The sequence below is a fragment of the Gossypium arboreum genome, chromosome 2 (genome assembly GCF_025698485.1).
Source record: "Gossypium arboreum isolate Shixiya-1 chromosome 2, ASM2569848v2, whole genome shotgun sequence".
In the NCBI taxonomy this organism is placed as follows: Eukaryota; Viridiplantae; Streptophyta; class Magnoliopsida; order Malvales; family Malvaceae; genus Gossypium; species Gossypium arboreum.
In genome coordinates this window covers 1,289,387-1,301,918 of record NC_069071.1, presented here as the reverse complement: position 1 = coordinate 1,301,918, position 12,532 = coordinate 1,289,387, and the positions used below count along the sequence as shown (strand labels likewise).

General features: G+C 32.9%; 1 protein-coding gene and 1 long non-coding RNA gene across 2 annotated transcripts; both read right to left on the bottom strand.

Moving 5' to 3' along the window:
• Positions 1-1,759: 1,759 nt before the first annotated feature.
• On the bottom strand, positions 1,760-3,124 carry LOC108479857 (UPF0496 protein At2g18630-like). The gene has a single exon (XM_017782684.2). It carries the CDS (start codon positions 2,980-2,982, stop codon positions 2,026-2,028), a length of 957 nt encoding a protein of 318 aa, XP_017638173.1. The 5' UTR covers positions 2,983-3,124; the 3' UTR covers positions 1,760-2,025.
• A 140-nt stretch (positions 3,125-3,264) lies between these two features.
• LOC128289421 (uncharacterized) lies at positions 3,265-4,122 on the bottom strand. Its single transcript, XR_008279066.1, has 2 exons — positions 3,870-4,122; positions 3,265-3,644 (listed from the first exon to the last, which is right to left on the bottom strand). It is a non-coding gene; the product is annotated as an uncharacterized LOC128289421 (long non-coding RNA).
• Positions 4,123-12,532: the final 8,410 nt, after the last annotated feature.

The window sequence follows — 12,532 nt, the reverse complement described above, 5'->3', positions numbered from 1 at the left end:
CAAGATTTTTACATCTATTTTTCTTTAAAATTTCATTTTAAATTATGCCACATAAGATCTTATGTATCATTTAACAATTAAATTAACGATTTTAGTAAAAGAAGTACCTTATTTATATAACATTGATAATTTGAGAATGTAATTAGAATGTTTTAAACTTTGGAGACCAATTTAGAAGGAGAGTCATAGTTTGGGGATGTTTGGTGCAATTAACTCTTTATTATCCCAATTATATATTTATTTGCCCGATCTATAAAATCTGGCCCATACAGGAACCCAAATAAAATAAAACCCCCAAAATAAAAACCTGCCCCAAAATCTAAATAGAGCTCAACATAAAAAATAAAACAATGTAAAAAAAAATGATTTAAGGGTCCTCAATTTTTTTCAAAAAAGTACTTAAGCTCTTTTTTTCTTTTTCACTCAATTTCATAATACATCAAAAAGGTCCCCAAACTTAAAAAGAAAAAGCAATTATGCCTCAATTTTTTTTTTTGCATTCAATTGAGTACTTGAACTACCAAAATATATAAAAAAATACCCTTTGACCGTTAACTTTAACAATTGATTGTAAAAGCTAACCGCCCCTAATTTTTTTAGTTAAAGCCACCCCTTGGCACAATCATGGTGTGACATGTGGCAAAAAGAATAAAAATAAAAATCAATAAAAGTTATAAAATTATAATTTTGATGAATTTTATAATTTTTTTATGGTTAATGGTTAAAGGACATTTTTGATGCATTTTATATTTTTTCTAATTTTTAATAAATTTAAAATAGTTTTATAATTTTTATTAAAATTTAATAATTTTTATAACTTTTATTGTTTTTTATTTTATCCTTTTTTGTCACATGTCACGCTGTGACACTGGGTGGCTTTAACTAAAAAAATTATGGACAGTTAATTTTAATGGTCAAATGGCCTTTTTGATATATTTTGACAGTTTAAGTACCCAATTGAGTGCCAAAAAAAAAGAGAAAAACTTAATTGCTTTTTTGAAAAAGTTTGAGGACTATTTTATGCATTTTGAAAGTTCAATACTCAATTAAGTGAAAAAATTCAATAATTTATAATTATAAAATTTCTAGATTTTTTTCTTTTTTTTCCCAAAATTTTCCTTTTTTCCCATTAATTATTTTACTCCAAAAAATATCATACATGAAATCACAATGGAAAATAGGAGCATCATATCATACGTGTAATCACAAAACTCAATGCAAATATCATATAAATTAGTAACAATGATTTATTATTAAAAGATCGAGCACTAAATTGAGGTGAACCATACACCTATTAGATAAGCTAGAAATTTCCTTTTTCACTTTCTTACAATACATTATTTTATTCTGCAATGCTTCGTCTCTATTAAAGAAACCTCTACAGTCTCATAATAAGCTAATGATTCAATCGACCCAAAAACATAGCAACTTTGCATCATACACTTTTATATATATATATATATATATATCATAAATGTTATCGTATAGCATTAAATACAATAATATCAATATTATATCATACAAGATCAAATCTATATAATCACATAGAACCATAGAAGCATTTTATCATATATGTAATCACAAACTTAAATGCACATAAATAGAAATGTAAAACCTATACGACATAAATATGGTGAGGTATGTCAATGTTAGAGTTCCTAGTGGATTGTCTTTGCTCTCCAATTGATGTTGGGGGATAAACTTGATTAAACAACAAACAAGTAAAATAATAAAAAATTGAAAAGATCGAACACAAATATTTTACGTGGAAAAACCCCTCCGAAGAGGATAAAAAACCACAGGAAAAGATAATTTTATTAAAATGGTAAAAAAGAAGGGTATAAAAGATGTGATAAAACTAAACCCTGAAACCCGAAATAAAATCCCTCAAGACATAACCACTAAATTTTCTGAAAGCTTGTAAAAAATAATACCTAAATGAATTATGGGTTATTTTTCTAAAGTTGAAAAAAAATCGCTAAATTTTTTATATCAAATAATATTTAAAATAATTCCACAGATGTGCTACAGCGTGTCCATCATCCGCTTCAAAATCTCTTGCCAATCCATCATTGTTTCACGGTCAAGGTCATCCGCCCGTCGAAGCACATCCGGGATGGTGTCCGTAACATCTTTCAAATCTTTTTTGATCTTATCCATCGCGACCTTCAAAGCATATCCTTCTGTGAACACAGAATCAACGGAGTGCAACAGTGACTTGAATTTAACTTCCAATCGGTCAACAAGCACCCTTATGATGAGTGTATGAGCAGCATAGAACTCCGTTATAGTTGTTAATTTCAGCTTCTTTTTCACCTTTTCCTTGTCTCGCTTCCAACGCTCGTTGCACCATGTCCCGACCGGAACTATAGCAACCGTCAACGCACTACCCAAAGCTGTTATGACATGCTTTACGGACTTGGTTGCCGCCACCACGGAAAAAATCAACACGGAAAAAAAAGCGACAACAAAAAGGGCCAACGACACCCTCCTCCATGTTTCCAGTGATGCCAATTTCTTTTCAAGCGTTCCCTTCCGAGCATTACACTTCCGTTGCAACGATTCTTGTTGCAGATGGACCCTGCCTGCTAGTACATGTAACTTCTCAAAGAAAGGCTCTTCGGCTGCTTTGAACCTTTTCAGTTCCTCCAAGGTCTTACCGGATTTCTTCTCGTCGGTCCCAACTTCTTCATCGAAACACTTAACCGCCAACCGAATAATTTCGTGATTGTTTTGAGCACGTGTGAGGCAATCCCTTGTGGCAGTACAGAGCTCTAAAGTATTTTTTGAGTTGTCAAAGTAATCCTTAGCTAAAGAATTAAAGTCCGAATCGGCCGGGAGAGAGTTGATAACACGGTCAGTACGATACTGGAGAGTACCAGTATCACTAGCAACCCTGTTCCAGCTCGATTCAGCTTCGGATCGGGAATCCGGTGGCACTTCAATTCGCACTGACAGTTCAGAACTACTAGATGATGCCATCGGTACTGATAATAGATCCAATTACTCACAAAGAAGTCAATCTTAAAAAAGAAAAAACAAGAAGCATAATGATTTTATATGCTTCAATAATAGGGTGAAGACAGAACAATCTTTTAAGAGCTGGAATATTAATTTTTTATAGTATATATTTTCAAAATTTTAAAAATTAAATCAAATTTTATAATTTTAAGAGGATTAAAGTATAATTTTATTTTTATTAATTTAAAATTTTTAAAAAATTTAAAGGCTTAAATATCAATTTTACATTTTAGGCCCATGCCATGCCAGCCACCTCTAACTGCACACAATACGTTATTGGTTCAACAAATGAACGAAGTAAGCAACATCTTCAAAAACCCAGAAATTGTTTTCAAGTTAGGATCAAAACTTTGAGAGATTATATAAATGTATGAGATTTAGAGTACCTGAAATTTCAGCTGATGACCAAAAAGGGAACCTTTTCTATAATGAAGTGAGTTAATGCAAGTGATAAGAGAGAGAAAATTTTGCATTACCGTCCGGGATAGTATCATCCCAATTTTGCAGAGTTGAACCATGTCCATAATCAGCCCTATTCAAGTTCAATTTGAATCCGGACAGGGAAGCGGGTCCCGGTTCTACTTCCAATGACAGTTCAGAACAACTAGATGGTGCCATCGATACTGATAAAAGATCCAAATACTAATAAAGAAGTAATCTTAAAAAAACAAAAAACCAAGAAGCATATTGGTTTTACATGCTTAAATAATCCATACAATGCGTTCTTGAAGTTCAACAAATGAACAAAATAAGCAAGATGTTAAAAAACCCAGAAATAGTTTTCAAGTATAGAAACTAAAAACATCAAATCTTTGAGAGATTGGGCAAATATATGAGCCTTAAAGTACCTGAACTTTCAGCTGATGACTAAAAAGGGAACTTTCAGTTGATTTTTTTTTTTTCGTTTGGTGTATTTATATAATCTTAGAGAGATTCTATAAATGTATAGGCTTCAAAGAACCTGCACTTTCTGCTGATGGCCAACAAGGGAGCTGCTTTTATAATGAATCAAGTCCATGCAAGAGATAAGAGCAAGAAAACTGAAGGAAAGTGTAGCGGACAATTTAGAGTTGATTTTTTTGGTACATTGTTGATGGTCATGAAATTAATTAAAAATATGATAAAGGTAAGTTCACTTATCCATAAATAATATAGTTATGGTTAGTAAAGATATCGTATTCACGCGAATTAAAAGTACTAGTAATTACCGTTCTTCTATTATTTAATTGACAAATTGGAGTGATTGGTTTAAACTAAAATTTACTAAATTAATCAATTAAAGAACTCAACAAAGAATAAATCAGGAACACAATTGAATAATAACCAAGAAGTGAACAATACCCATGAAAGAATTCACCTAGACTTCATCTATCATTATGAATCTGACTTAAACGATTTATTTACTTGATATCTTAATCCGTAGAAATCCCTAAATTATGTTGATATTCCTTTCGAGACTAAGAGCAACTAACTCTAGGTTGATTAATTGAAATTTATTTCTTATTAAAACTCATATCATCACATTAACTCGATCTATAGATTCCCCTATTAGATTTGACTCTAATCTAGTAGATTTATGTCATACTGTTTCTAGGATTGCATGTAACTTCACTCAATTATGCCAGATCTACTATTAAACAGGGATTTTTCCTCTTCTGATCTTTTGATTTAAGCACATTAAACATTAATTAATATTCTGAAAATATTAAAATAAGAGATAAGCACACATAACTGAGAATAAGGTTCAAGTACTTATCGCGTAAAATAGAAATCAAATAATAGAATTTATCATAGGGTTCATCTCCTCTAGGTATCTAAAGAATTAGTTCATAATTGCAGATAAAAAAATCTCAAAAACAGTATAACCACAAGAAATAAAGAAACTTATAAAAAATTTAAAGAAATTAAAAGGAGGTCTTCAATCTTGATGGGAATCTGCTTCAGAGTCGGCTTAATGAAGTTCTTCGCGTTGTTTTCTTCAATACTCTCTGATGGCTCCCTATTCTCTTCTTCTATATGGTATTTATAGGTCTTAAAATGCCCTGAAAGCCTAAAAATTGCATTTTCCGCATGTTTGGAATGCGACTCGCGAAATCGACACTGTAACAGGCCTATTTTGCCCGGCCTGAGCAAAATCACCAAAAACTAAAATCCAAAAAATAATAACAAAGGTCCATTATTACAAGGTCCAAATTACAAAACAGCTACAGGCCCGATACCCAAGTTACAAGCATGGACCCAATGCACTATCCAATTCACAAACCCAATCTAGCCCAACAAGCTAAACCATAGCCCAAAAACTAAAACACTTTCAGCCAAAAGAGGGAAGCAGAAACCCTAGGCGCCGTTTTCCCCCACGTGCCTCAAGCGCACTGTCCGCGTCTAGCCCTGAGGCCTGACCCCTTCTGCTCGACCTTGCACCAACCACGTTGACCTCCTAGCAACTCGCGAAAGAAAAAGTAAAAGCGAAACACGATGTAAGCAACGCAACACGTAAACAAATTGTACAACTGATAACAGTAGCAAACAGTGATGGGAAACAATGTATTTCGACTATAAAGCTATGATAAAATCATTGTAAAAGGGGAGATTTTGGGGAATAAAAAGTAGAGAAGAAAAAATACAAAAAAAGATTTGAAATACAAAAATTGAAATAGCAAAAAGAGATTCATTTTCGAAGGTATATTTCCATGTTTTTTAGCCTACACGCATCAAATATAATACGTATACATATAGATATACAGAGGGTACCATTTCTTACCTTTTTGAGCGATCGGAGAGAAGGAAACCGATTGGTTTTCTCGTTCTTTTTCACCAGCCGTGGGTTTTTTTTGGCGTTTGAGACTCAGATCTGAGGTGGGGAGAGCCGAAGTTTTAAAATGAGCCATTTTTACACCTCTGGCCGCCGTGCACGGCGGTCGCCGGCGACGGACGGGCGGTGGTCCAATTGCCGAAGGTGGGACGCCCAGAGAGAATTTCTCCCCCCCCCCCCTTTTCTTTTTTTTGGAAAGCATGAAGAACTGTGTTTTTAAAAAAAATTGGGATTTTATAGCATGATTAAAACGGCGCCGTTTTAGGCCGTTTCAATGGCCCTCAAAACGGCGTCGTTCCATGGTCATGACCCGCAACCCAACCCGCTTCGCAAAAGGATCCGCGTGTTTCCTTCCCTAAAAGGAATATTTACATATTTGGTCCTTCCATTTTTCGCCTGTTTTTGATTTAAGCCTATTTCTTTTTTAATTTCGCCTTACGACTTTGGTTTGGTTTCTTTTTAGTCCTTCGACTATTTGACCACCTGAAATAGTGCGTTTTAAAAAAGGGAATCTAGGGAATAATTTCCCATTTGATCCTTGTTCTTTGTTCGCGCGTTCAATTTAGGTCCTCTCCTATTTTTATTTTTTACGATTTATCCCCTTTAGCCTCATTTGGTTTCGATTCAGTCCTTATTTGTTATTTTTATTATACTCTAGCCTTTAAATTTCATCTTTACTTTGATTTAATCTTTTTTCGTTTAATTTCCACCCTTATAGATTATTGTATATTATTTTAATTGTTTACGCATGTGTCTATTCATTTATTTGTTTCTTTATACTTTTATTTCATATTTTAAATTCATATCATTATTCTGCCATACGCATGTTTCATTATTGATATTATTATTATTATTATTTTATTTCTACTCTTGTTATTATTATTATTACTATTGTATTACTATTATTATCAGCATTATTATATTTTCTTTTCTACATACAAGTCATTATTATTATATTAAATAATTTAATATTATTTTTAACATATTTATTTTATTTTATTCTTATTATTACCGTTTTATTATTCATTTTGTTTATATCTTTTAAATAATTTTGAACTTTAAAATATTTATTATTACTATTATTATTATTATTATTGTTATGTAATCATTCATTTACTTGTTACCCATTCTTTGTATACTTTTATAAATCAAATTATTTAGACTTTCACTTATGATATTATTACTGTCATTCCCATTATTATATATGATCGTCACATTATTATGTTTTTTTACATATGTCTTATTACAAATTGTGCCTTTAATTTCATTTATCTTTTGATTTGATTCTTTACTTTCAATATTTTTATAAACTATTTTCCTTACATTCATTTTGTCCTTATTTTAGTCATTTCTTTATCTTTATTATATTTCAAAATCGGTATTGTCATTTCATGTGCATGTTTTATCATTAGTGTTATTTTATTATTATTATTATTGTTCGTTGATGATTATCGTTACCGCTTTCCATTATCATTATTATTATTATCCATGCATATTAATTGGTTAGTTTATTGATATCAATGTTATATATTATATTGTATTATGTATGTTACGTTATTATTGTGCCAAATTTGTCACACTACTATTATTCGTCAATTATAACACCATTCATGTTTCAAATAAATTTTCTTTAAAACATTATCAATTACACGTGTATCATTTTTAAATATTTCATCCAAATTCATACAAGAAACAATTTTGAAAAATAAAGGCAATATTTGTGTTTTGGAAATTCGAGAAATCGTGCCCTAATGTGCTGGGTTTCGATTTTTTTTGACCAAACGACCAAATATCCTTTTAAAATTTCGTCCGTGTTTTCTAAATTTCAAAACAAGGCAATATTCCGTGTTCGGAAATTCGAGGGATCGTGCGCCAATGTGTTGGGTTTCGCTTTTCTTCGTTGGACCTAAATGACCGAATAACCTTCTGAAATTAAAACGCATGAGTTTTGAAAATTAAAAGACAAGCTTATTCTCGAGGTTTTAAAATATTGTGTCCTAACGTATTGGATGTGGCATTTTATTGCTTCGAAACGAGAAGGTCTTTAGCATCCGTTTTGATTTACTCAAGCAAATTCTTCGTAAAAATCAACATAAAAAAGAGAGGATCGTATTCTAAATTCTTTTCGAGTTTTTTTAAACTTCGACATTAAGACATTAATTAATCAATTAGGTACCAATTTTGGGCGTTACTAGGGTGCTAATCCTTCCTTGTAGTAACCGACTCCCAAACCCGTTTTCTCAAATTTCGTAGACCAAAATCGTTGTTTTAGTAAATCAAAATATTTTATTAAAATGACCAAATTTTTAGGTAATTCGATCACACCTAATAAAGATCGGTGGCGACTCACATGTTCGTTTTCGTTTTCAAAACTAAAGCCGATCCCCGTTTTTCAAAAAATGGTTTCGACAGACACGGTTTGGCACATGGTCGTGTGTCCAGTCTGTGTGGCTCACACGATCCTGTGTCCAGCCCATATGGCTCCTGAAATCTGCTCTATTTGTCTGATTTTCGCTCGTTTTTCGCTTATTTTGTTCCCAAATGCTCTCCTAAGTATATAAATATGAATTTAAAGGTTTAAGAGCATAAAATTCACCAATTTGCACAAATAATCATCCCAAAATGCAATAAGAACGGAATTGAAAGATGTTATTTTTATCACTTATCAATTGTTTGTTTCAACATGTGGGGCAGAGGGTTAAATGGCCCTGACTTTTTTTTGGTAGAAAAATAGAACCAATTAGAATCAAATAAAGGCAACATTAGAATTAAATAGTATAGAAAGATTTTGTAGTCGGAGTTGATCAGCAACTTTAGTAAGGGCATTATGAAACACACAAGACACAAGCAGAAACTCTTTCATTAGACTTGCCAAAATATGAGGGCAAAATTCACTTATATTGATATCTACTTAATAACTACTTGCCAGTCACGCCTGCATAATTCTTGGATACGTAGTGTCAAGTCTTTATTCGTTTGTCCTTTTAAACCCCCATGAATACCTTTAATAGCCCGAGCATAGTCAGCATCAAGAATAATCTCCTTTCATTGCAAGATGAAGGCCATTATAAATAGCCCAAAGTTCAACTTGATTAATGCTGCATCTTCTTATATTTCTCCCAATCCCCCAAAGCCACCTACCATGTACATCTCTTGCCACTACTGCCGAAGAAGTAAGGCCTGAAGACGGACTGCAGGCACCATCAACATTTAATTTGATAGAACTAGTAAGTGGTAGGATCCACCTACAATTTTCACATCGATTACTTGTAACACCCCCTAACCCCATCCCGTCGCCAGAACAGAACTACGGAACGTTACTGATCAAATACAATGAAACAGTAACATTTACTAATAAAATAGTGTATATATGATCATATAAGCCCTTATATAGGCTTTACGAGGCCCAAATAGGAGTTAGGAATAAACCGAGACTCATAAATTTTTTTGTAAAACTTCAAAATTTCACCTAATGAACAGTACCACACGCCCGTGTGGCCTAAGGGACGCGCCCGTGTAGCCTAAGGGACACGCCCGCGTGCCCTCGTAACACGCCCATGTTGGGCAACCGTGTAGCTCCCACGGCCTAGACACGCCCGTGTCCGATACCCATGTAACTCTTTGACTTGATTTGCTTAACAAAACATTTTCACACGGCCAAGGCACAAGCCTGTGTGTTTAGCCCGTGTGGATTTATTTTTTTATTCAAACAACATGCAGTTTTCACACGGCCAGGGCACATGCCCGTGGATCATGGTTGTGTGCCTCACAAGGCTGAGACATACACCCGTGTCTCTTACCCGTGTGGCATCCTGAGCATACTAACTTGAATACATTTTAAGTGCAGGGGATACACGGCCTAACAACATGCCCGTGTGTAAGCCTTGTGTCTCATATGGTCTAGTCACACACCCGTGTGGCTTGGCCGTGTGGACCACTATGAACCTTAAAACTACATACAAGCCACCCTGCACATTTTGAAACACAACCAATTTCAACTCCTAAACTTTAATCCACTAAAAATACGAGTAACTACTTCTAAAATATGTCTAGCTAAACAACATAACCATGCAACCAATGTACCCTCATTGGTACCACAATTTATATCAAGAATTCTACACTAAACAACCTTGAACTTCAATAACTCAAAACATGTATATTTCATACCATATTTAAGGTTTTTGTAGCATTTACATAACATACCAAAATGACCATATACAACACAGGTACAATACCATTAACAACTTAGGTACATGCCACATAACCAAAAAGAGAGGAACTTCACCACTTTGAGTTCAGGGATTGGCTTGGATGTTGAATCCTTAACCTTTTGTACCTAGTCTGCGCACGGGAACAGACCGCACGCTGAGAATACACTTAGTGATATTTCTATAAACAATAGCTTAATCAACTTTAAAAACATGGCAATTCAATAAAATTCATTGCTATAATTTAATATCAATCAATATTGCAATAACAGTAAATCATTCAATACTTTATTTACTTCACTCTTATTAACATAACTCGGACACTGACGGATACAAGGATCCAACCCACACTCCAGGATTGCACATAGTGCTTCATCGGCTGTAGCCGGAATTTTAACAGTATGGTACACAAAGTACCTCATCGGAACAAAATTCGAAACGGTAACATTAGTCGACACATAGTGTCTTATCGACTCAAAGTCGGAATATCCCATAACCTTCCAATTCCTATGAAATGTCAACTATATCCAACTAGCCTAACACTGTTAATAGGGTATTCAAATCACATTCACATTTCCATGCAATATAATATCAATTATAGCAATAAAGATTAAGCTCGGTTTATAGAAATATAAACCAATATTTATCGAATTTAATCGATATCTTTAGTTACTTTCTCTTTTCCTTTCTTCGTTGACTTTGCCGGTGCTACGCTAGCTACGGACAATTATGCAATTAAGAATCATCAATACACTAATTCATAAATCACATTATATCAAACTTTTATAAAAATTCCAATTTCGTCCTTTCTCCATAACCAATCTTTTTCTTTAACTTAATCTTCATATTTTCATTTAATCAACTCACTAATAATTTCTAGCTCATAAAATTAATCATAAAATATAAATTTTGAGCTCTTTTCAATTTAGTCCCTACTTTAACCTAACTTAAAATTCTTTTAACAAATCACTCATTTTTCATTTCTAACTTAAATTTCTATCAAATTAACCCATAAATCCTCAAATTATTCAACTTAATAAACATCTAAAATTCATTATCTTTCTTCATTTTAACCTCATACATGTAGAACTTTGAATTAGGATTCCATAAACATAAAAATCATAAGAAAATGAGCTAAAACAACTTACCAATCAACTCTTAAGTCCTTAAACCTCAAATTTCCCTTTTTCTTTTTCTTTCTTCTTTCTTTCTCTCTTTCACGTTGGCTGCTCTGTTACTTTTTCTATTCCTTTTTCTATTATTTCATTTCTTTATTCTTTATTCATTATTTCATTTTTATTATAATAATATTATTAATATTATACTCATAAAATAAAAATTTACTTAAACATTAAGAAATATTATTATAACATATATTATATATTTTCACCAACTATTACACATGTTATTCATAATATCACACACTTGTCACTTAGGAATAAATATTAGATTAGTCCTTTTACTTTTCTTTAATCTATAATTAGACTTTTATGTCTTATGCACTTTAGTCCTTTATTCTAAATTCAAACTATTTAACTTAATTAAACACTAATTAATCATTCAACTATAATTCATAAATATTTCTAATAAATATTCATGAATTCAATTCACAGAAACAGTGCTCGAGACTCGATTTTCGATACTAGAAACATTCAGTTTATTACAATTCTCTCCCCCTTAATAAATTTCGTCCTCAAAATTTACCTGAAAAGAGATGGGGGTACTGAGATCTCATCATATCTTCCGGTTCCCAAGTGGCTTCTTCCACACTATGACTTCTCCATAACACTTTCACTAAGGGGATACGTTTATTACGTAATTCCTTTACCCCTCGTGCCAGAATTTCAACCGGTTCTTCTTCGTACGATAAATAAGGTCGAATCTCTATATTCTCAGTCGTAATCACATGTGAATGATCCGATCTATATCTTCTTGACATAGAAACATGGAAGACATCGTACATTTTCTATAACTCAGGAGGCAAGGCCAAACGATACGCTACTAGTTCGATTCTCTCTATAACTTCATATGGTCTAATAAAACGAGGACTTAACTTCCCTTTTTAACCAAATCTCATGATTTTCTTCCAAGGTGAAACCTTCATAAACACTTTATCTCTGACTGAATATTCAGTTTACTATCGTTTCAGATCTGCATACGATTTCTGTCTGTCAAAAGCAGTCTTCAATCTTTCTTGAATCTTTTTAACTGCAACTTCAGTCTCTTGAATTAATTCGGGCCCAATCATTTTTCTTTCATTCAGCTCTGTCCAACATACGGGTGATCGACATTTCTGTCCATATAAAGCTTCATACGGTGCCATTTGTATACTTGTCTGGAAACTATTATTATACACAAACTCAGCGAACGATAAATAATGTTCCCAACTAGCTTCAAAATCAATCATACAGGCCCGAAGCATATCTTCTAAAATTTGTATTACCCGTTCAGATTGTCCGTCAGTTTGTGGATGAAAAGCCGTGCTAAAATG

Coding starts and splice junctions, on each gene's coding strand:
- LOC108479857 (XM_017782684.2), bottom strand. CDS start 2,982: ATGGCATCATCTAGTAGTTCTGAACTGTCAGTGCGAATTGAAGTGCCA.